General features: G+C 34.1%; 3 protein-coding genes across 5 annotated transcripts; 2 read left to right on the top strand and 1 right to left on the bottom strand.

The window, feature by feature from the left end:
* Positions 1 to 2,809: 2,809 nt before the first annotated feature.
* On the bottom strand, positions 2,810 to 7,139 carry LOC146958243 (protein S-acyltransferase 8-like). Of its 2 annotated transcripts, none has more exons than XM_085741344.1 (5): positions 6,840 to 7,139; positions 5,125 to 5,310; positions 4,368 to 4,664; positions 4,021 to 4,257; positions 2,810 to 3,682 (listed from the first exon to the last, which is right to left on the bottom strand). In XM_085741344.1, exons 1-5 carry the CDS (start codon positions 6,879 to 6,881, stop codon positions 3,176 to 3,178), a joined length of 1,269 nt encoding a protein of 422 aa, XP_085597470.1. In that variant the 5' UTR covers positions 6,882 to 7,139; the 3' UTR covers positions 2,810 to 3,175. The 2 variants fall into 2 exon arrangements, with proteins under 2 accessions (XP_085597470.1, XP_085597471.1); XM_085741345.1 differs by lacking the exon at positions 6,840 to 7,139 and adding an exon at positions 5,995 to 6,712.
* Positions 7,140 to 13,345: 6,206 nt separating this feature from the next.
* LOC146958242 (histone-lysine N-methyltransferase ASHH1-like) lies at positions 13,346 to 19,718 on the top strand. 2 transcript variants are annotated; one of them, XM_085739785.1, is made up of 10 exons: positions 13,346 to 13,545; positions 13,696 to 13,763; positions 15,793 to 15,949; positions 16,582 to 16,668; positions 16,772 to 16,856; positions 16,939 to 17,032; positions 17,171 to 17,369; positions 17,824 to 17,858; positions 18,247 to 18,667; positions 19,107 to 19,718. In XM_085739785.1, exons 1-10 carry the CDS (start codon positions 13,543 to 13,545, stop codon positions 19,392 to 19,394), a joined length of 1,437 nt encoding a protein of 478 aa, XP_085595911.1. In that variant the 5' UTR covers positions 13,346 to 13,542; the 3' UTR covers positions 19,395 to 19,718. The 2 variants fall into 2 exon arrangements, with proteins under 2 accessions (XP_085595911.1, XP_085595912.1); XM_085739786.1 differs by having other exon boundaries at positions 13,696 to 14,486.
* Positions 19,719 to 20,117: 399 nt separating this feature from the next.
* LOC146958241 (Protein kinase superfamily protein) lies at positions 20,118 to 21,668 on the top strand. Its single transcript, XM_085739787.1, has one exon. The coding sequence runs from the start codon at positions 20,369 to 20,371 to the stop codon at positions 21,515 to 21,517; it is 1,149 nt and encodes a 382-aa protein (XP_085595913.1). The 5' UTR covers positions 20,118 to 20,368; the 3' UTR covers positions 21,518 to 21,668.
* Positions 21,669 to 24,581: the final 2,913 nt, after the last annotated feature.

Raw genomic sequence — 24,581 nt, 5'->3', positions numbered from 1 at the left:
ATTAATTAAATCACTTACGCTACGTTATATTAATTAATTAAACAACTTACGCTACGTTATATTAATTAATTAAATCACTTACGCTACCTAATATAATTAATTAAACAACTTACGCTACGTTATATTAATTAATTAAATCACTTACGCTACCTAATATAATTAATTAAAACATTTAAAGAATTTTAAACAATTTAAACACTTACATTATTGTGGTTCACCCAAAGAGGGTTCGCCACGTGCCTCGAGTAATCGGACAACAATGCCAAGGTCTGAGGTCCTCCAGGAAAGGGAGCCTCTCCAGCAGGATAGGGCGGTATATGCCGAACACGACCACCTCGTCGTGGCCGAGGCTGACGCTCAGGCTCACCCTCGGGAATAACATTTTGTGCCTCCATATAATCTGCCACTACATCCTCTGGCACCCCCTCATCATATCCCGCCTCCTCATCCTGTGCATCGGCCTCCGGCTGATAAAACATCTGATCCTCCTCCATCCGATCATATCCACTAAAACCCTCCTCATACACACCCTGGTCATGCGCCGGTGTCGGATCAACCACGTGGGAGGAGTAATCCATATGTGCCTGTGAATCCGACCCCTCTCCTCCACCTATACTCAAGTCCCTATGTCTCTGAGGCTTTGGAACATATGGACGTTCAGCCTCAAGCTCCTTCCAAGCGCTATTTGTCATGGCAACTTTCCCTTTGCGGACCCTACCCTCTCTAATACGACGCTCACGTGCATCCTCCTCCCCAGCCATATCTGGAAAAAAAAATGCGTGGACAATGAAACTTAGAATCATTCAACAACTTAGAATCAAACTTGGTTATTACATCATTATGACCAAACTAATCAAACTAGGCAAAATAAGCAAAAATGTATTTAAAACTTTTAAGGCATTGAACATAGCAAGTAACATGTAACATATCAAATTTTAAAAAACATAAATAAGTTGCCAAAAAATCCAACACCTTAAGTGCATTTTAACATAACATATTCAAAATTCAACATAACATATAACATATTCAAAATCCAACATAACATAACACAACAAATTTCACATATTCACATATTCACATATTCAAAATCCAATATAACATATATACATTATTAAATTTAACATATTTGGAAAAAAAATCACAAAAAAAGCAAGATTATTTCACGTAGGCATTTCATCAAACACCTTAAGTGCATTTTAAAATACTAGCACAATTAGTGTTATTTCAACATCAAATTCAACTACATTGAACATAAACCTACTCTAAACAACAATGCCAGCATAACCAAGCCTAAACAACATCTAATTCTATCATAATTTCCAATTTTCATACCTAACCTAAACCTAACCTAAACCCTAAACATTTTGCTAAAATTATGAAAACTAACAACCTAAACAGCCTACATTACATGTAAATAGGAAGAAAGTTACTTACTTGTGTAATTACTTGAAGAAATTTGCTTCAAATCCGTGCAATTGAATGTGGGGTGAAGTTGGGTTTGTCTTGGTTTGAACTTGGTTGGAAGTCTGTGTTGTAACTTACTGGAAGTTTGCTGCGTGCTTAAGATGCAGAACTCAGCGGTAGTTAACAACCGGCGTGTTTACCAGCAGTTGTTAACTACCGCCAGGGGTATTAAGGTCATTTCCATGTGTCAATTGGGAGTATTCGTTGTCAAAAAAGCAACCTTCAAAGTAGAATTGCATTCGATTGTTCTTTATTGGCCCATGTTTGCTAACCGAATCAAATAACTAATTTTTATTTTTTTTTCTTCTTTAGCCAATCGAACAACTACTATCTACGTCAAAATAATGTTATTATTGATAACATGTATCTTATTTTTGATACATTAATGATACTAACTTTTTAGATATGTTATGGATCTCTTTTAGATTTGTCGATTATTGTTGATGTTTAATTGAATAATGGCTGTCATTAAATGACTTTGTTTGAATCTTAAAGAAGAAAAATAACAAAAATAAACATTTTATTAAAGAATAGATTACTTAGAAACATTTTTTGTTGTGGGGTCAAATTGTATATTTTTATTTCTTTTTAGAGACCTAATTGTCGATTTTCTATCGGTAGGTATGGTATGGACCTAGTTATCTTTTTTTCCTTTCTCTTATGTACTAAAAATTACTTTTACTTTTATCAGAAGATAAGTTGGGTCTCACAGTTTTTGAGATTAAAATGGGATCTTCACTCTTGTTTTCATTACTAACTGAGTCCGTGTCCTTGAGTATATGATCCATTAACTTCAGGGGCATTGGTTAACAAGACCCTTAAGTTTTTCACAATTGATACAATTTTACACGTTTTATGGAGAGAATTAGTTTATGTATTCATCATACTCCCTCCGTCCCATAATAACTGAGCCATTTGCAAAAAAAAACTGTCTCAATATAACTGAGTCATTTCACATTTCAATACAATATTAATTACTTTTTTCCCTTTATAACTTTAATTAATACTACTTTCATCATTTCCAATTCAATATATTCCACTTTACATTTATGATAGCGGAGAATATATCAATACTTAACAAGTGCATTTAAAACTATTTTTTTCTATCCTTCATTTATACATTTTTCTTAATACGTGTGAAATGAGCTTTAGGCTCAGTTAATCCGGGACGGAGGGAGTAATATGTATTAAATGTAATAGGAAAACAAAATATAATTAGAAGCATGTGGTCCAAGTGGCAAGGAATTCGGATCTTTTAAGCAAGTGGTCATATTTTCGATCTTTGACTTGCCTATAGAGAATACTCCACAGAACCGTCAGCACATTAATACCAAGGATAATCCACTTTTTACAGTGCCTAAAACGAAATATATGTAGCAAAAAAATTTCAGTATCATAACTAATTATTTACACAAAGAATAAAGCCAAATAAAGATGAGATCCACATATTGGACAGTTAAAAAATGGGGGAAACATAACCAAGACACTTTGTCTCTTAAACAACTACAAACATGTATTTATATGCCTTCCCAAATAGCTAGTATAACCACAAAAGGTAATCTTAGTTTTTATACCGAAAGTTCAACTACTTAACTCCTTCCAATTCAAAATCTGATCAAAGGAGCACTTCTTTTCCACCTTTACTATCCAAGTAATCCCACATTAGCTATGTTCGACATCGTTAAGATATCGTAAAGACAAACTGTACCTGTCATTGGCGCATTTCCTTTGATGAGACATAGTTTCTGCTTTCGGTGACATTTGAATTGGCAAAGACATCTTGTGCAATTTCCCAGTTTCCACTTCTTTCCCAACTCGAGTGCCTAGCATCAGATCGTATTGTGGTAGCTCGATGATCTGATGACAAAATTGAATCGGGTTCAGCTGTATTATGGGGCGCACCATTGCTCCTTCTATTCTGAATGTCCTCGTCGAGTTGCTCAATATTCCTACGCTGTGATATCTTCAATAGATCTTCACCGATATCTAGATCATCTTCAACCTTAGGACGGCGATCTCCACCTAAATCATCTGGTTCACGTCCCCGGGAAATGACTGTAGTCAGCGGCCTTTGTACCTCCTCTTGAACAAAAGCCCTGAAATTGTTCCTTGAGGGCTTTATTTCTGTGCAAAACACTTCCAGAAAATTATTTAAACAACCTCGATTAAAAACATTGATCCGGCCATCAGCTCTGTATCGGAAGTTTTCATAGGTCGTCTGTAAAACAAAGAGCACTAATCTGAATGATGAAAATATTCATGGAACGCAGACCTTTGCGTATTAATTTCCACATAACAAAATAGTACAGTTAATAAGATATATGAACATAGACATGATATAGTTTTTATCCCATAGCATGCCTTGTGCATTCAAAAGATTTGCAGTCACAAAGAATATTGTATTTCTAATTAATACACTTTGGAATTAATTCTTTGAAAATCGCCCTTTCAGATTTCCTTGGTTTGCATAGTTACAAACTACTCTAAGAGTACCCCAATAAATGAGATACAATAAATGATATAGAAAACAGAAATGTAAAAGAGAAATTGACTGACCTGGTTTGTGCTTATAAGGTACAAATGAAAACCAGTTAGTCCACCAACAAACCACAAAGAGATGAAACAATAAGCCATTAAAATCACAGATGCAGGGGATTCTTTTATCGCCTTCCACACCGTCCCAATATCATTATTATCCATCAGAACCTTGATGTAAAATGCTGAGAAGGAAAACACATAGATGCACAGAATTGTTGCCGAAGAAACAAACATGAAGAAGTAACGGTAGTTCCTCTGCACATTGGAAAAACCCAAAAAAAATTAGAACAAAAGCAAACGAGTAACAACCCAAGCACATCAATGAAGAAGAAAACATGTATCATAAATGACTGTGAATATCGTACCAGACCGATGCATTGGCCCACCCAAGGGCAATGGTGATCGAAACGTTCAACACAGTTGTTGCATATGGAGCAATGCGAGCAACGAGGAGGGCGATACAGCATACAAGTTTCACAATATTTCACCTTTACAGGAAGGCCATTGACCATTACTTCTTTTGTTCGTGGGAACTGAAGGCTTGGTGTTTGTTGTCCGGCTACTGTAGAAGATTCATAACGAAACTCTTCTTCTGGTGGATGTGAATTCCTCGGAATGATACCCGGATCACGTGCAGAAGTAAAACAGAGAAGCACCAGGACCTAAAAATATATACTGTGGGATTATACTGTGTATATAGATCGTTACAAAAGATTGGAGAAAATCAATAACATAAGAATAAAACTGTCACAAAAACAGCTCTCGACCTTCCTTTAGTAAAATCAAACAGTATTAGGAAAAAAACATTAATAGATGCATCGTGAGACACAAACACGGACACGATACAAAAACCGACACCGGTAATAATTTGAGAAAATGACATAATTTAGTTAATCATATGTGTCGGTGTCGTGTCGGACACGCGTCGAACACACCTAATTCGAGGAGTGTCCGTGCTTCATCTAACAGGTAAGTAGGAAGATGGTAAATATATATAATATATTAGGATACACTAACTTATTTAAATTGAGACTATGGACCTTAAACACAAACCAAGTCCCAACAATGGAAATAAATGGATAAACACATTAAAAAATGAAAGAAACATTTAACAGAACTTACGTGGATAGTAAAGAGAATTGCCACTACTAAAATAGCATATCCTGAATAATATGAAGAAAATGCATGCCGAAGATGCCTTGCTACAAATACACAAAAGATGATAACTGGAACAATAATCAACAACAGAGTGATAAGCAGGGACCTGGCATCAGGTCCAAATACCAACCTCCCTCCCAATATGAATTTCTGCAAAAGATTCAGGAGATAATTACGAGATATGGTAAAAATTAATAATTAGCTGAAAATAATTCACAAGAAAGAAAAGAACTTCTGAAATCAGCCAAAAGATTACAGCATTAACAGAATGCTACATTGTTCAAAAAAGACAGTATAGGAGATTGGAAACCAATCTGAAAAATATATAAAGAAAAAGCCCTGATGCATTAATAGTACAAACTACAAACCCAATGTTGACTAGAAAACCAAAACACTTCAGTAGGTGCAAGTGTGCAACAGAGGAGTGGCCTATATATAGTATCAATATCAACTTATATTTTACCATGTTTATGCATATACTTCTATTAAGACTTAAAGAGTTCAACTATAATTTGATGTACGTGCTAATAATCCTATCATGCACTATATCTTTCAGACTTCAGAAGTCATTATTTCTTTGGGTTCTCACCCTTTACTTTATCAATGGGGTAAAACAAAACATGAAACATAATCACTGCTCAAGTCCTCCAGACCATTTAATCCAACCAATTTAATATTTTACTCACAAACTTTACAATTTATATTTAGTTAGTGTTGGGGAGTCCATAGTCTAGGGGAGTGCCGGGAGCGGGAATGGGCTCAAATTCCAGGACCCTAAGAGACCTTGACACTGCATCTCCACCCAAAACATTAAGGCATTATGTATATGGTCACCTCTCTTATATATCCAACACTGCTCTCATTCATAATCGATGTGGGACTTAATCGCTCGCATTTGAAGCCAACAGTCAGAAGTCACTTCACAGGGAGAATGCAAATGACCTCCATGATAGCTCTACTCAAAGCACATAATCACCAACAAAAAAACACCTGACATGAATGTCATCCTTCTTCAATAATCAACAAACATTGAAAGCATAACTGAAGGAGCAAGCCAGTGATTGTAATCATATCTGACATGATTTTATTGTTTTACATGAAAACAAACATCCAAAGATACAAATGGAAAATTGATCAAAAGCTGAAGTATTGCTTTAGCTACCTCTCCCCAATAATAACAAATATACTGAGGAGCAAGCCAGCTGTAATCAGGCACAGGCAGAATACAGACCCAACACTCACAATTTTTTTGGTTTTAACCCTCCGGTTCCTAGGAAATGAGACCTCGTAATCATAAGTACAAAGTTCGGTCCAAAGCTAAGTAAAGTCTAGCCAAATATGTTTGAGTCTGGATTCGAACTCGGATTCTCCCGAATCACTTGGTTGACCCACTGATTATACAATTGTAGAATTCCCAAAACAAACAAAAAAAACACAATCTCAGCATCCCAATAATACTCAACATTCAACATACACCTAACTAATAATTCAAAGAAGAAAATACACTTCATGTTAAATAAAAATCTCATTTTTACTTTGCTTACACATTCCAGCAACAAAAACTAGCTCAGAAATTCAAAGCCTACTAAAGAAATCACAGACCCAGAAATCTAGAACATACCCAAATGAAAAATGAGCTAAAAATAGAAGAAAGAATGAGGAAAAGAAGAGAACTTTACATTACTTCCTTTCCAAACTTGGTACACGCGCTTTGCTGCCATGAATACTCCTCCTGCTGGTTGAAACTAAGCAGGGAGAGAGAAAGAGAAAAAGGGTAAGACCCAGAAATGGAAACTGTTCATTTGCATTCAGTTGAATCAGAGTGCGTTGGATTAAGGGTCAAAATTTGTGGGCTTTGTTTTGTTTTAGAATGCGATGCAAAAGCTTCAAGCAGAAGAAAAAGAAAGAAAAAGGAAAGAAAGTGTGGTTTTTCAGTTTTTGAGCTGAGGAAATAAAAATACTAATAAATATTGTGTGGTGAAAAAGAAAACTTGTGCTTCTTTCATTTCATTTCATTTCATTATATGACTCATGTCACTGTCTATGTCACAGTGAAAATTGTTCTGACTATTTATTTTTTAGTTTTACCCCACTACTAGTGGGGTCCATGTTATAGGGGCATGATCCAAAATGGTTCTGATGAGATACTCGATTGTTTTTCATTTGTCACAGGGTGTGTAAGGTTGGTCATGACAAGAAATTAGTGCAGAAGTTTGTTTTATTCAAATGAAAATGTATTTCTACACTTTCACACACGAGTCTTGATCACAAGCCTAGATAAAAAGATTTAACCATATACCGATTAATATACTTTATTTTAGACACATCAAAATACATATTATTTGATTATTTTAAAAAAGACATTTTTAATTCATTTTTATTTTAATTTTTTCCACTTGCGTCTATGTCTAAATCCATTTTATTTAAGTTTGTAATCAAAGAAGTATTTATCGTTACACATATGATTGTATCTTCCGCTAACACAAATAAATTGACTTCAAGTCTAAAATTTTGTATTTGGTTGTATACAAATTGTGTCCTAAACCATCAATGAGGTTGGTAGTTGTTTAATGAAAATAACAAATATTTTTTTTTAAAGAATGAAAATAACAAATATTAAAATTCAAGTGTGAGTGGTTACTCTCATATCGGTTAAAGATGAAAGACATTTTAGATATATAAGATAGATAACCCACATAAGGTAAAGATTTTTTATAAAGATGTGATGTCAAAATCTCTTTGGGTCCTAAACTTTTAAATCATGGTTCAACTTGCTGGGTAGTGGAATTGAGATCATTGTGTGGATCAAATCTAATGACGTGGGTGGCTCACACTTGAAGGAGAGATTGTTGAAATTCAAGTGTGAATGATTATTCTCCCATCAATTAAAAATAGAGGATATAAAAGAATAAAATCATACACATATATGTCTTAAAGTTTTTGATGAAATTGTGACGTCAAATTCTCTTAGGAGTGACTCAAACTTAAAAAAAAAATTGTTAAAATTCAAATGTAAGTGATTAAGTCTTACATAGTCGTTCGACCGTTGTTGCTCAAGTTTTACATAGAAAAAATTGTTTAAATTTAATTTTCACCGCCATATATTAACATTTTTTACGGTAATCATATAGTACATACCTAATATAAATATTTTATTTTTCGTAATAGTATCATTTTCTCTTTACATGAAATCTATACCTTTTCCAATATTAAAGTAAATAACGGTTTGAGATGGCAATGCATGGGTCCAAAAAAGCAGAGAGGCAAATGACAAAAGAGAAGTGTCCAACCTGGCTTTGTTGGTCTTAGCTTGACCGTGGCAGATTGAGATGCTTTAACGTTCATCCCTTGCCAAATTTTTTTACCTTTTCCTCATAAAAATAATGATAAATAGTCCTTACCCAAGTTGTTGTTTAAAGCATTACCCAAACCAAGGTATTCTCATAGCAAAGTCAGCTTTTTTAAGCATAGCAGATCTTTTATTCTTAATTGTGCCTTTCTTGTTCTGTAATCTGGATGCAACACTCCCACATGGCTTTTCCTTTAATCTGAGCTGGAGTACGCTACATGTAACTAACTATGCAGAAAAAAGTGTAAAAATGGTTTCCACTTTGAAATTCTCCCCCTTTGCAACAATGACTACAAGTGATTTTATGGGCTCAATTTATTGCTCATTTCGTAACTAATATTTGTATTTTTTATTTTAGAAACATGATTTTTTTTTTTTTACAAATGATTGATTGTTATTAAATCTAACACAATATTCATTTCTCATAGCTTCCATACATTTGGCAATATGTTCATTATATAGGCCATCTAAGTATTTGATCCGTCAAAATAACATCCAATTTACACCAATTACGGTTATACAATAGTTGATATAACAAAACATCAAAGAATGAGGAATGTAACTTTTGATTGCTAGGACCTTGTGGTGGTATCCTTCATTTTAAGGTTGTTTTTTTTTTTTGGTTACTTTTTTAAGGTTGTTTAAATTTGAACTGATCTAAAATAAAATGGTAAATTTATCCAAAATTTTTGAAATCAGCACAAAATTAAATATTATTAAATGTGTTTGGATATCATTTTGTATAAATTGCTCCATCGACTATGATTTTGGATAATTTTTTCCAAAATTAAAGCAAATAAGTAAGTTTAATACTTATTAATTCAAAGTCGACTCTAGTTTTTTAGTGAGAGAAACGTCAAGTTCTCTCTAAATTCTTTTTCTCTTTCACTTATTGAGGATGGTGGTATTAGCACAATTTTTGACCTAGAATCATATCTCTGCATTTATTTTTTTCATTTCTTTCGGTCTAAATAAGTGATTTTCACATATATCGAGTTTTTTTTTTGTATTTTTTGTGGTTTCATCGTCTGAGTGCGGCGTTGTATTGTTCGTCGTTGTTTGATTTTGCGTCTTGTTGTCATGTTCGTTTAGTTCATATTGAAATATCAGTTTCAGTCAATCACAAATTCAATCAACGACTTGGACAACAATGTTGTAGATCCGGAAGCACGAGTATTCTGGTGATTTAGATTTTATCATATTATTTGTAGGCATTTTGTCGTTTTATGCTACTAAATTGGGTGTTGTGAGTTTATTCGCAGATTTACCCTTTACGTTTTTAGCGATGTTGATTGATCATGTTATTGTATCTCATATGTTCAATCAATTTTTTTTTTGTGGTGGCCGGACCTTGCAGAACCCTGACCTTGCATATTTCATGCATTGTCCATACCAACTGAGCTAAACTCACAAGGACATATTCAATCAATTTGAATGAATGAATATCGTTTTGTTTTTGTAAAAAAATAATCATACTTATTTATTTTTTATTAGTATAATATCCTGCATTATTAATTTATTGTTTCTTGCTTCTTCTTTTTTTTTTTATAAAAAAATAACAATACATATTAGTTTATTTTAATCTATATTTTTAACACTTCATATGTTTCAAACATAATCGAATATTTTCATTCCATAATATTAATTTCAAATATATTTTTATTAGATCTATAATTTTATTGTGTTTGTGTGATATTAATAAAAAAATTACAATTGTATTTTAGGTATCTGAATTTCGATTCAAATAAAACCGTGTTTAATTGGATGAGACAAGATCAGGTTTTTTTCTTAAAAAAAAAAGTGCCAACTACACAAAACCATGCATAATTTTTATTTTGGATCAAATGATTTTTTTTTTTACCTCAAAACCTATCAAAATCGTATCGTGAACATTCATATTAGGAATAAGAATAGACGAGACCGACCTATAGGGGCTTACGGTCTGACCTGCGACAGACCAGACTAGACCAAACTTTTTTCTAGATAGCGAAGGCTTAGACTTTTTTAAAAGTCTATGTAGCTAAAAATGTCAGGTCACGGGCCATAAGAAAAGCCCCGTAGGCCTATCAGATTGGGCTACCTAAGTAAATATAATAATATTTTTTCATGAATAATATTATTTCATTACATTTTGTAAGTTTAATTAAATTATTGTAAATTTGTTAATCTCTTTAGTAAATTAAGTTTATTTGTATACATTGATTTTTCGCATATTTAAATATTTTATTTAAATACTTTATTATAAACTAGAATTGAAATACGATATAATATATAGTCAAATTCTCTAAAAATTCATGTTAAATATCAAAATGGAGTTTAATCTCATTAATTATGAATTCGCAGTCAATTTAACCTTAGATCAAAATCTTTATTTTAAGATATTCATATAATATAGACTTTTAAACAAGCTAGCAGACCATAACAAACTTTTAAAAGGTCATTGCACAAGCCTATGAAAACGAAGATTGATGTTTACTCGGAAATATTTGATATCACACCTGCAAATGACCAAAATACCCCCAACGATGTTTAACTACAGTTCGCTACAAAGGAAAAATTAACACAACCAACTGCAGTTGAGGGGGTATTGAAGGTTATTTACATGTGTGTGATAACAGTCTTTGATGTCTAAAGAGCAGTCTTCAAAAAATAAGCTTAAAATAGTCGACAGACCAAGCTTAAGCCTTATATTTTTGGGCTTAAGCCTTAATTTTTTGGCTTAGGCCTTGCAAATCCTAACTCAGTCTAACCTATTCTCACCCCTAATTTCTATTGCGCTTCTTGTCCAAGTTGGTGAAACTTGGTTTACTTTGTGCACTAAACGAGTTAGAAGTCTTTCAATGGATTGAAGTTGTTTTTGAATTGACTCTAAGTAGGTGTTATACAATATTCTTCCCCTTCCTCAAATAAATTAGAGTTAGGCGACATCATCAATAATTGTAAAACTATCTTTCAATCAAAATTGAGTTCATTAGTCGACAAGTCAATATAGTTTTTCATCTGTTAGCAAAGGACATTCTTATATAGTTGCCACTATTTGTAATTTATGCTTTTCCTTGTATCGCTCAGACAATTGCCAGTGAAATAAGTTAAACTCTTCTAGAGAAAAAAAAAACTTGATGATTTATAGAAAAAAAAATGTATGACCGATAAATGCGTTTATAATTTAAGATTGCGAGTGTAGTTTAATATAGAAATTATCGAATAAAAGAGAGATATACTCATCCAGAAGTCCTAGCTCAACTGACAAAATGCCGAACTTGTTAGGTCGGATGCCATGACCGGGGTTCGAACCCCGGTACCTCCACTTGTGTGTGTGAGTTTATAATGGCTTTGCCATTTCGTCTATCTACCAAAAAAAGAGAGAGATACACTCATCAAGACCGAATAAACCATCAATTTACACCAAATATCAGTCTCGCTTCAACTTAGTTACTTAAATATATACAAATAATAAATAAGTTTTAAATTATACGAAATTATCACTTTATTCTATGCTATGTTAGAGACTCTCACGACAAATTTCAATATGTGTTGCTATTAAGATGTGAAGACTAACATAATAGATTTTCATATAATCTATGTACTAAATTGATAGATTTTATAAATTTTAAGAATTGTCCCTTCGAAAATATCTGATTGTTTCATATACATTTTAAAGACTAAATTGGAGACGATAATACTTAAGAAGTAAATTGAGATTTTATCCAACTAAACATTTATACAATATTTGATATCTAATAAGGATTTAGATCATGATATTGATTTCTATACACTCAAGATACACATACATTTGTAAAGATATTTTACACACTAACACAAAAAATAGCACTAGAATTTATTTATTTTTTGTTACAAAATAGCACTAGAATCTGATTTTATTGAAGAGATATTATTGCACGAACTCTTACCTAAGACACCCAACCAATAAAAATACGACACATGTTATTAACTTTAAAAAAATGTGATTTTAATTAAGGAAATGAAAACAATAAATGGTGGTGGGTGGGTTTTGTTGGTTAAAGAAAGTGGAAAAAGGAGAGAGAAATATTAAAAATAATGAAAAAAAATTATGATATTAATTATTTTTATTATTTTAATGAGATGTTTGATTTTAATTGATTGGGTGTAAGAATGATCTCTTAGGTATCAGTTCATGTAAGAATTTCTCTTTATTGAATGCAGATGATTTTTTTTTTTTTACACCAGCTGTAAAAACTTAAGGGTTAATTATGTTTCTAGTCCCTATAAAATAGCGACCTTGTAAGTTTAGTCCCTACTTAATTTTAATAGCATTTTTAGTCCCTATAAAAAAAATTTACTTATAATTTTAGTCCCTGCTAAAACAAAGTTTGATTAATTATCCTTAAACTCTTAAATTTTTGAACGATTTTTTTGAGACAAGATTAGAACACTATGAAAGGTTCGTTTACTAAAATTTAGAATTTTCTGACATGAAATGAATTAAATATGAATTTTTTAAAACGACAAAAGTTAAAGATAAAAAGTAATAAAATCTGGATGTAGAAATCAAATTTTGCGATAATTTTTTGCGGACGAACTATTAGTAATGTTCTAAACATGTCTGCAAAAAATTGTTCAAAAATTTAAGAGTTTAAGCATAAATTAAACAAATTTGAATTGAGTAGGGACTAATACTCAGTGCAGAAAAACAAAATTAGGGACTAAAAATGCTATTAAAATTAAGTAGGGACTAAACTTACAAGGTCGTTATTTTATAGGGACTAGAAACATAATTAACCCAAAACTTAATACGCGCGAGATATCATACAGTAAAATTTGTTGGTGAAAAAGGGAAGTGAGGAAAGCACCGCTACCACTACAGTTCCAACGCAAACGCAAGAAGAGTTTAGTTTCTAGCAGATATCAAATTCCCTATTCAAATTTCTTCGATCATTTTCATTATTGAGTTTAGTTTCACACCCCCAACCCCTTTTCTCGCTTCTGCAAGCTTCGTTTCCATTTTCCCATTCCTCTTATTGCCAACTTTTGTTCTCAGGTTATTCATTGATATGGTAATTTTCTTTTCCCTCTTTATTACAATTTTGTTTCCTTCATATTCGACTTTATGTGATAACAAGTACATTATTATTATTATTATTATTATTATTATTATTATTATTATTATTATTATTATTATTATTATTATTATTATTATTTTGAAGGAACCTCATGCTGCTGAAGATTTGCCTCAATACATTCATATCAATCAAAATGATTTTTTTATGCGAAGGTTAGTAACTTAGTATTCATTTTCTTATCATTTATTTAGGTCATTCAATTTAATTTGCTATCTTCTACTTATGATTGGAATATATAATTTGATTCTAAACTTTGTTAAAAATATTATCACTCGGTAGCATTACTAACTGGTTATGTTAATTACTGGTTCGCTATGTTAATTATCAGTTGCATTACTGTTATGAGTTATTTAGGTTATAGGATAGTTTGATGTTGCTCTGTCTTGAACTTTTCTGTATTCAATTAGGCTTACTTTGGATTAGTTTCTCTCTTATGGTAGGTTCCAGGTCCGGTCCAATAATTTTCAATATTCGCTGAGGCTTAAATCAAATTTTATAATACGAGACTTTTTTATCTGCGTATGAGGCCTTTTTTTCTTTATAAAACTGAAGACAAATCAATTTTTGTTGGTGGGCCGAAAGCAAGGGATTCAGTGGTCTTACCCTTGGGCCGGCCCTTGTAGGTTCTCTTCTCAATTAACATAAGTTTGATTGCTAAGAAGCTTTAGTACTCAATCTGTCTCTGTTGCTGCTTCCCGGTAACATCGATCGATCAATTAACGGCGGAACCTTCCTTTATGTCAATCGAGTGCCTGACTTCTCTATCTGACCGGCTCGATTGAGACAGAGAGTAAAGGCGCGAATCGGCTAAACGGCTGAGTCCGAGATTGGGAGAAGAACTAGCAAGAAATGCCGAATTCGCTCCGCATCATTAGGTAAAGATCCCCATTGTCCAATCTTCCTTCAATGGATATATTCTTCAATGTAACTTCCGGTAAGAATCGCGTAGCTAATAGATATTTTGACCTATGTCATACTGGGCGACCACATATACAAACTCTACCAGCCGGCGGATATATCAATTTTTTTCATCCCGAAACTTTTCCATATTGAATTAATCTCCCAGCTAGTGGATATTTTCATTTTGTTTAAAATGTTTTGATGTGTCATGTTCATACCAATTCTCTTATCCCTCTCTTTTTCTGATTATAAAACCTTTATTATTTGTTCACTAGCTTCAGATTTTGCCCTTCCGCCTCGCAACCAAAATATTTTGAGCATTTTTTGCTTGTGTACTTCGCCAAATTAATCTTGCGCAGTGCTTGTATTTGTTAGATAGGCTGCTACGTACGAAATAAAATCATCCCTCTGCTTTTGTAAGAGTACACCTCTCTCTTTCATCTTTAATGTAAATTTAGATGAATAGCTTGAACTGTGATAGCAGTACGCATACTCTTGCGAAGACCGTCAGGACAGCTTTACAAAGTAAAAACCATCATTCTCATGGGCTATGCATTTCCCCCCGCTTATGCTGGATCTTTAGTGAAAAATCCCTTTGTTTTAGTTCTACTAAATTGTTTTAGTGCTGAATCTTTTGTTTTTTAGCTTTCAATTGATTTAGTGCTGAGCTTTCTCTAATATCCTTATTGCTATTCGCCTAAAAGAGTAAACTCTCTAGAAATTTCATCCGACTTCTGGCCTTGTGGGATAGTTTTTAGTCAGTGGGATGGAAGGTGGTTCATTGCCGATGCCCTGAAATCAAATATCGCACTAGCCACTTCACTTCCAATTCCATTCTGTTGACGAACTCATAAAATCTCCCGCTGTCACAAGTTATCTAGTGCCTTCCTGCTTCATAATACAGAAGAGGAAGTTGGTAACAACATCATGCAGTAGCAGAACATTATATTGTATATAGGAATATAGTTTTCTAACTTAATCAATTAAAAATTTAACTCCAACCTTGTACCCTTTGATTTGGAGGGTAGGAAAGGTGGAGTGTGGAGTATAATGGAGTCTATCCAATCGAATTGTATTATATCCTATTTAAATCCAAACAATGGAATACCAGCCCATTGGAATTTAGATCCCTCACCACCAATTCCACCAATTCAAAGGCTATGGCCTATGGTACAAGGACCAGGCCAGATGAATGGAAAATCGAATGACTATTGAATCAGCATTCTTGAGAAATCTTAATGTTATATTAATGCATTTACACTTCTCTTTATCTCTGTGCAGGCATAAGAAGCAGAAGGAGGAGGATATTGCTATATGTGAATGCAGGTATGATGAAGATGATCCCGACAGTGCCTGTGGAGATGGGTGTCTAAATGTATTGACCAGCACTGAATGCACCCCTGGATTTTGCCCTTGTGGCATCCTTTGTAAAAATCAGGTGAGTTCGTGTTTGGGTCTGTTTGTGATGATATTTGTTAGTCTTTCGCACTATAACCATCCTGCTGGTAGATAAAAAGTTGGTCAAGAGAATTTATTAGTTATTACTATTTGCTTTAACCTGTGTCTCTGAAGGCACTTGTCATAATTTGTTGCATATTTTTTTTCGAGTGGATAATTTGTTGCATATTTGTATTCTGCTTTCCCTGGTTATTTTGTTCTACAAGTTTCTTAGTAGCAGTCAAGTTTGCTCGTCTTGAATTTTTTCATATCCTATTTTCATTGCATACTTTTTTTAATCTTTGACCTACTTAAACTTTACTTCAGATGATGCATTGAAGCTTACGTCAATTCATATATGATATATTCTGATATCAAGAAATGTTTTAGATGTTTCTAGTCAGTTAACTTAACTGGCATAACTGGCATTCAGTTATGAACGAACTAGTTAGTTAATAGCAGTCTGTAGTTACAATTGGTTACTCTGTACAACTTTTCTTCTAAGTAGTGCGGCTATAGATATCATTGCAATCGGAAGATGAATTCAATAGCTTGTACCTAAAGAAATATTCTCGTTTTCTTTCTCTCTTCTCTAGATGAAATATATTCATGTTCCATGTCTCATGCTTGCAGAAATTTCAGAAATGTGAATATGCAAAAACCAAGTTATTTAAAACTGAAGGCCGAGGGTGGGGTCTTTTGGCTGATGAGGAAATTAAGGTAATCATATACTGGGGAAATTCAGGCCTTAATATGGTTATTTTTCTTTTATTTCAGTAGTGCCATACGCTCATTTATTTATTTGTTTCTTTATTTCATACAGGCAGGACAGTTTGTCATTGAATACTGTGGAGAAGTAATATCATGCAAAGAAGCCAAGCGCAGATCCCATACTTATGAAACTCAAGGTCAAACATCAATAAAATCAACGTTTCTATCTGATTAGTATTTAGCTTTATGTTTTTGTAAAACTTTTGTTTGCTTTTGCAGGTCTTAAGGATGCATTTATCATTTCTCTTAATGCGTCTGAATCTATCGATGCAACTAGAAAAGGAAGCCTTGCAAGATTTATAAACCATTCCTGGTAAACCTCTTCAAACAAAAATCCTAATATTAAATGAAATGGACCTGCCAATATGCAAGTATTGTAGACCTGTTTTGTTATCCTCCTATTTCCCACCGCCCAAGGTTTGACATCAACTGAATGCTTTTATGTTTGCAGTCAACCAAACTGCGAGACAAGAAAATGGAATGTCATGGGGGAAATAAGAGTTGGAATATTTGCACTGGAAGATATTCCTATTGGAACTGAACTGGCATATGACTATAATTTTGAATGGTTTGGAGGTGCAAAGGTTCGCTGCCTCTGTGGTGCGCTCAAATGTTCTGAATTCCTTGGAGCAAAATCTCGTGGTTTTCAAGTGAGTTTTAGTTAATATTACTAGTAACCTATAAATGTTAAAACGCTTGAAAGCAAATTCATCGCAATTTTTTATTAGTTAAGCCTTTTAAATGCATGGGCATGATGTTGACTGTTGTAGACCATGAGTTTTTAAGACCCACTAATAGCTTGAAAGGTGATGGCTAGGTGTTTTTAATTCTTTTGATATATTACGGTTGAAGTTAAACAGTACTGTAAATTGAAAATTCAGTGTTAATAAATAATGAGGCAGGCTCTTGTATTTGATTTGATTATGTAAGTTTTGATATAGTGGAATGCATGCTCAAATGATGTTTTTTATTTTTTTTTATTTTATGAAAAAGATCTAGCAGTTGTAACAATTGAAATAGCTTCATTTCCTTCTCTTTTTCATTGATTATTATTGGTTTTAATCAATCTACTCTTCTTCCTCGTGTTTGGAATAATCGGAGCAGGAGGATACTTATCTATGGGAAGATGATGATGACAGGTAATTTATAATTTATTCTTTTCTGTGCTGTATTCATCTCTAAAAGGCTGCTTTCGTTTTATCTGTTACTGACTGGATATCTATGTATATGACAATCATTCCCCACTCCAAGACCCCATAATGATGAGATCCTAGCACGGAAACTTGTGCTTGATTGAATCTGCCCCCACTTTTGTGCTTAGTTTTTTGTATCAGATCATTATATCAAACCTGAAAGCAATTCAAAGTATTTTATTCAATCTCTTCCTTCCTCTTTATCCAAAACCATATAACTTCTGCAATATCAAAGTTGTATTCTTATTTTACTGTCTTTTTTGCATGATTACTTCATTTCATATTTCTTGTCATATCCTGGTTTTAAAGTTTTGGTTTATGCTGTTGACTACAGATACTCAATTGAGAAAATTCCTTTATATGACTCTGCGGAGGATGAACTCACGTCAAATGTTGGTGGACAGAGTGAACAATCCATGGCTATTATACTGAAAGCTGAAGAACCATCGGAGTCCACTGTTTTAAATATTCAACCACTGAATTCAATTGGGATCAATGGCTTAGGTATTCAGAAAATGAAAACTGAAATAGAAAGCGAGGACATGAGGTTGTACTCCCAAGATACCAAACAGGATCTTCCCCAAAAAAATGCGATATCGCGCATTCGAAGTAACACTGCAGGAGGAAAGTCCATCTCTACCAAAAGATCAAAGGGGGGAAAGCTTAAAAATCGCATACAGAAGAAAATTGATGCAAAGTATGCAGCTGGCCTTTTAGCATCAAAGGAAGCACAGGAGGAGATTTTAGATTATGAGGTATGACGTTTCTTATGCATTTCTCTTAAGTGACAATTCCTGAATATCATCATCTAGCTTTCAATTATGTTACTAGTGGACTAAAACTTAGTTACCTGGTATTTTAACTTTGTAGTTCCAAAGATGATTATTTTAATAATTTAGTTGTCATTTCATAGTACGATCTGGAAGACCCTTGTTATAATTTGTAAGAACATAGATCTGTTATAATTTCTGCCAAATGCACACATCATCTGTCACAAATAACAGAACATCAATTTGAACTTCATTGCCAAAATAATTGAATTTTCAGGCATAGCTTGAATGAGAACTGTCATGAATCACGGTCATTGTTGCTTTATCCGTACATGCTTCATTGTCGTTTCATTATGTGCAGCATGTGATTGTCATTTATATTCTCTGGTTTTATGTTCATCTCATTTAAAGATTTTCCATGCAGAAAAGAAAAGATGACGCTACGGAAGCCCTTGATTCTTTATACAATGAAATACGGCCTGCCATTGAAGAACACGAGAAGGATACCCAAGACAGTGTATCTACAACAGTAGCAGAGAAGTGGATACAGGCTTCCTGCCTAAAACTCAAGGCGGAGTTTGATCTTTACTCGTCAATTATTAAAAATGTTGCTTGTACTCCTCAAAGGGCACCCGGCCAAGCAAAAGGTACTGAAGTCGATAACGAAGACAAAATGAAGCTTTTGACGTTCTCGCCCTCATCTAATCCGTAATTGATGATTCACAGAATACATGGACAACTCTGAGAACATTTTTATTTTTTCCGAAGTTCATAACAGAACCTAGGACCTGATAAACAAATCCAAAATCTGTGTGTTATTTTTCCATGTTAATGCTACCTAGTGCACCAGCACTAACTCTGAGAACATTTTTATTTTTCCGAAATTCATAACAGAACATAGGACCTGATAAACAAATCCAAAATCTTTGTCTGTTATTTTGCCATGTTATGCTACCTAGTGCACCAGCACTTGCAGTTTGTCAACTGGAGAAGTTATCTAAGTTTACTGTTTATCTTGTCTTATTGAAAAAATAAATAAGTTTACTGTTTATTTATGTATCGTTAAATCGCTAAAAAAATATGGTTAATAACTACACAAAATTCATGAAGCTGTGTGAAATTGGACTCAGATTGATATTTTTACAGGGGCACTAGTGGACTGCTTCAACAAGTAGTCCACCATAAAACAGCATTGACATTAGTTTGAGCACCTGCAACCCATCATAGGTGATTTAAGTATGACATTACCTTTGAGCATCAATGAAATTCATTTTTTGTTTTAACAGAAGGTGCTCTTAAATTTATTGTCATGAAAGTCAATGTTATGTATGATGGTAGGGAAACTCAATCATTCACTCCAAGCCTCTAAAGTCAACTAATACCAACTAATAACAGATTATAATTGCTCCAATTCAGCATTCCAAATGTTAAAAATAAAAAACAAGAAAACAGAGTATGTATAGTTTGAATGATTAAGTCCAGAGAAGCAAAACTAAAGGCATTGACTGGTCTAGTCAACTCTCTTGCAAACAACACTTTCCACGAAACCCTTTTATTCCTTCCACTCAACTTACATACACCATTCATTCCATTTTTTTCTTCCCTTCTCTCTCAAATCTCTAAATAAATTTATTCTCTCTCTCTCTCTCTCTCTCTCTCTCTCTCTCTCTCTCTCTCTTGCCTTGCATGGATCACGCTGCCCTAGTCGTTCTCGCCGCCATCGGCAGTTTCTTCGTCGTCACAGTCATACTCGCCGCCATCATCCTCCTCTGCCAACACCGCAAAACCACCCAAACCCGCCGTAACAACCAGATCCGAACCCGACCACTTCGAAACCCAAATCACTATCCAACCAGCTCCTCCTCCCTCCCCGTCGACGCCAGCTGGTCATGGGATCCAAATCTCAAAATCTCCATGGAAGAACTCTCACGCGCCACAGACAATTTCTCCAATACCCTCATCGTCGGCGACGGTAGCTTCGGCTATGTTTACAAAGCTCGTCTCTCCACCGGCGACACCGTCGCCGTCAAAAAACTCTCCCCTGACGCTTTTCAAGGCTTCCGTGAATTTGCAGCGGAGATGGAAACGCTAAGCAAACTCCGCCATCACAACATCGTGAAAATTCTCGGGTATTGGGCTTCTGGACCTGAACGGTTACTCGTTTACGAGTTCGTTGAAAAAGGAAACCTCGATCAATGGCTTCATGAATCATCTCCAACCTCTTCCACTCACCAAAACGATGAGGTTTCCATTTCAATCGATTTTGTTCGTTCTCCTTTGTCTTGGGAAACACGTGTCAAAATCATGCGTGGTGTTGCTCATGGGCTTTGTTATTTACACGGGCTTGAAAAGCCCATTATTCATCGAGATATCAAGGCCAGTAATGTTTTGTTGGACTCTAAGTTTGAGGCCCATATAGCTGATTTCGGGCTCGCACGTAGGATGGATAAATCGCATTCGCACGTGTCAACGCAGGTGGCGGGCACTATCGGTTACATGCCACCAGAGTATCGAGATGGGTCTAATGTAGCAAACCCGAAAGTGGATGTGTATAGTTTCGGGGTGTTGATGATTGAAACCGTGTCGGGCCATAGGCCGAACTTGGCAGTGAAATTGGAAGGAAATGATATTGGGCTTGTTAATTGGGCAAGAAAGATGAAGGAAAGGAACACTGAAATAGAGATGTTGGATGTAAATATTCCAAGAGAAGAAGGGTTGAAGGAGGAGAGTGTTCGGGAGTATGTACGTATTGCTTGTATGTGTACTGGTGAGTTACAGAAAGATAGACCTGAAATGCCAGAGGTTGTCAAATTATTAGACTCAATGCTCATATGAAGAAGTATGCTTTATTGAGTTTAGAATTGAGAATTGATCATCACATTCATGTAAATAGAAACATTCAAATGAAATACTGTTGCAAGTAGGATTAGTTGATGTATTTAAATTGTATTATTGCTATAAAATTAATTATATTAGTTTTCATTCAGTTGATTAATCAAAAACAATTCGGTTGATAAATGCTATCCATAAGTGAGTACATTTGTTGTTCTTGTTGTGTTGCCAATTGAGTTGCCTAACTAGGAGGTGTAAATCTTAAATTGCGCTTTGCCTTAGGCTTATAAATTTATGAGTTTTGTTCTAATTAAGTTTTATTCTAATATAAAAGTTCTCAAAACCAAATGGCTAATGAGGATAAATTATTTAGTAGAACTCAAGTTTAAATTCTAGTTGATATGATAATTAACTGGACTTTTGATCAATGGGATTACCATGATTTCTCCTTTCAAAATCGGAATGTTTAAACAATGAAAAAAGATAAAGGATAAGTGTTTTTTTGTGCGCAGAGATAAAGGGTAAGAGTTATTTCTTAATTACAAATATGTAAATTCAGTTTGAACTCATTTTTACATCAAAATATTTCTCTAAAACTAAAAATAAACGAAATCCGATTCAAAGATTAATTTGAAAGATCAATTCCACCATATATTAGTGGAGACTCCAATTAAAATTAGAGTATGGATCATATCCATCCTAATAATGTACATGCTATCCAATATGCATACAATATTAAGGAAGTCCAATTTTGCAGTTTATGTTAACTAGATATATGCAAAGTATATTCTTGAGGCATCGTTCCTAATTGACCCATTGGTTACATGATTGAGTGAGTCATATATTTATGCATAGGACAAAACAAAACAAAACAATTCTAATTACAAGTCCCACATCGTTCAATTAAGAAATTGTGTGAGTGTTTATATGTGAGCAGTTTGAGCATCGAGGATACCGGGCTTGGTTGCGCATGCCTATGACCCAAGTGGGGGTAATAAGGTGTTGGAAGTGGCCGGTGACATGTGTTGTTGTGTCGGAAGAATCTTGGACGGAGCAGCCTTGAAGGGAGTGTCCTGAGATGGGTTTTGATTGATTCGGACTCAAGGCTCGGGACGGAATGACCTGAAGAGTTCAGGTTAGTGCTGTCTTACCAGAGCAGCGCTCTCAATAAGTGGAGGTATTCCAGTTGCAATCTACTGCCAAGATATCCCTACTTCCCAACCCTGTCATCTGGCTCCAGTTGCAATCTACTGCCAAGATATCCCTTTGATTGATTCGGACTCAAGGCTCGGGACGGAATGACCTGAAGAGTTCAGGTTAGTGCTGTCTTACCAGAGCAGCGCTCTCAATAAGTGGAGGTATTCCAGTTGCAATCTACTGCCAAGATATCCCTACTTCCCAACCCTGTCATCTGGCCCAACCTTCATTTTTGTTGGAAGGAAATTGCATATCATATTATTGTTATTGATTGTATTTTTATTTTTATATTCCAAGCAATTCACTCCATAGACATAGTCAATTAGTTATTAGGATTTTGTTCCATAGGCAGAGGAAAGTATAGAAGAGAACCACAAAGGAAAAGAAGAATGAAAAGAGAAGGTGGGTTTAATGTTATCCGTGCGTCAGTGGCCAATCTCCGACGCGTGTATAATGCATGTGTTCACAGGTCTGTTGAAAAATAATTTTTCTAATAATTAATTTAAAATTTGAATGATTTTAAAAATAGTTAAAATCTACGATATTAAATGACAATGCTGAATATTATCCCCAATAAATTGTTAGAATGAATATCAAAAGTGTTTTAATTTTTTATTTTTGAGCAAGTTCACACTTTAAATTTAATGTATTAACTTAGTTCGATCATCGACTCAGCAGAGGTATTGAGTCATTAAGTTAATGGTCGAACCACCAAATCATTTGTTGAACCTCCTCATCACTGAATCATATTAAAGCGAACCCAGTTAGTTGATCCGGTCTGAATATTAAATTTTTATAAGTATTTAACCAGGTTAAATAGGATCGAATGATGCCTCGACCACATAAAAAACTTAAACACTGACATGTAATATTTCACCCTCATACATCTCATGATCCACCTCCACAACATTCATTACATTCGTCTAATGATTACAGTGCTTCTCTACCTTTTCATTCTGGGCATTCTCATTTGTCTAAATGACTGAATCAAACTTATCACATAATGTTCCACAAATAAATCATAATCCACCACTTGGAGAATCTACTAGAATTCACAAACCACCTGAATATCTACAAACATATCTTTGACTTATCATCATGTGCTGAAACTTGTATCTCTCTTATGCACATAAACACTTTGCTTTATCCCTTAAATCTATTTTTCGAACCCTCAAAATATGATGATGAAAATTAGAAAAATGTTGCCAAAGTGGAGTTAGAGGCACTCAATAAGAACAAAACATAGGAGTTAACATCCTTACCGGCTTATAAGAAGGCCATTGGATGCAAATCAAATCGGTTGTTTTATGTTTTTCATAGACTCCAAAACGGACTGTTTGTTAATTTCCTTTCATTGTTTGTTTTCAACCTTGAAATATCGACGACTATGAAAGAATAAAGAGATGTTGGATTTATTTTATTTTTATTTACTTAACGATAAAGGACTCAAAATTTATAAGAGAATGAATATATATTCGGTCAAAAAAAAGAAATGGATATATTAAATTCATTATCACATCCTTTTAAAAATGATTCCATATATTTTCTTTGACTGAAAATGAGTCTATGTTCAACGGTTTTATTTGGTTACTTCGTTCAAAATGTTAACAATTTATATGTTATTAAACGGTTCCAATAATATTATTTTATTTTGTAAATTTCATGAAGTTAATATATCCATCACATGTAAATTACGTGGTTTAGTCCCGTGAACATAGCTCAGTTGGTAGGACAATGCATTATTATATGCAGACCCCACTTATTCACCTTATGAGGTGAATTCTAGCCACTACACTACCTGACCAAAAAAATAAAAATTACGTGGTTTAACTTTTATCGGTTCAAACAAACTTGAATTGCCCTAATTGAG

This window comes from Medicago sativa, chromosome 1 (assembly GCF_051527215.1).
Source record: "Medicago sativa cultivar Bolivia chromosome 1, Bolivia_mono, whole genome shotgun sequence".
Taxonomy (NCBI): Eukaryota; Viridiplantae; Streptophyta; class Magnoliopsida; order Fabales; family Fabaceae; genus Medicago; species Medicago sativa.
Note: the sequence above shows the minus strand (reverse complement) of the source record. Positions and strands in the feature narration are given on the sequence as shown.

Excerpts from the sequence above, each read along its gene's own strand:
- LOC146958243 (XM_085741344.1), bottom strand. The coding sequence starts at position 6,881 with ATGGCAGCAAAGCGCGTGTACCAAGTTTGGAAAGGAAGTAAT. Across the intron at positions 4,258-4,367 it reads TGGGCCAATGCATCGGTCTG|AGGAACTACCGTTACTTCTT; the intron begins GTACGATATTCA and ends TCCAATGTGCAG. Across the intron at positions 3,683-4,020 it reads ACCTTATAAGCACAAACCAG|ACGACCTATGAAAACTTCCG; the intron begins GTCAGTCAATTT and ends TTTGTTTTACAG.
- LOC146958242 (XM_085739785.1), top strand. Across the intron at positions 17,859-18,246 it reads TGGGAAGATGATGATGACAG|ATACTCAATTGAGAAAATTC; the intron begins GTAATTTATAAT and ends TGTTGACTACAG. Across the intron at positions 18,668-19,106 it reads AGGAGATTTTAGATTATGAG|AAAAGAAAAGATGACGCTAC; the intron begins GTATGACGTTTC and ends TTTTCCATGCAG.
- LOC146958241 (XM_085739787.1), top strand. The coding sequence starts at position 20,369 with ATGGATCACGCTGCCCTAGTCGTTCTCGCCGCCATCGGCAGTTTCTTC.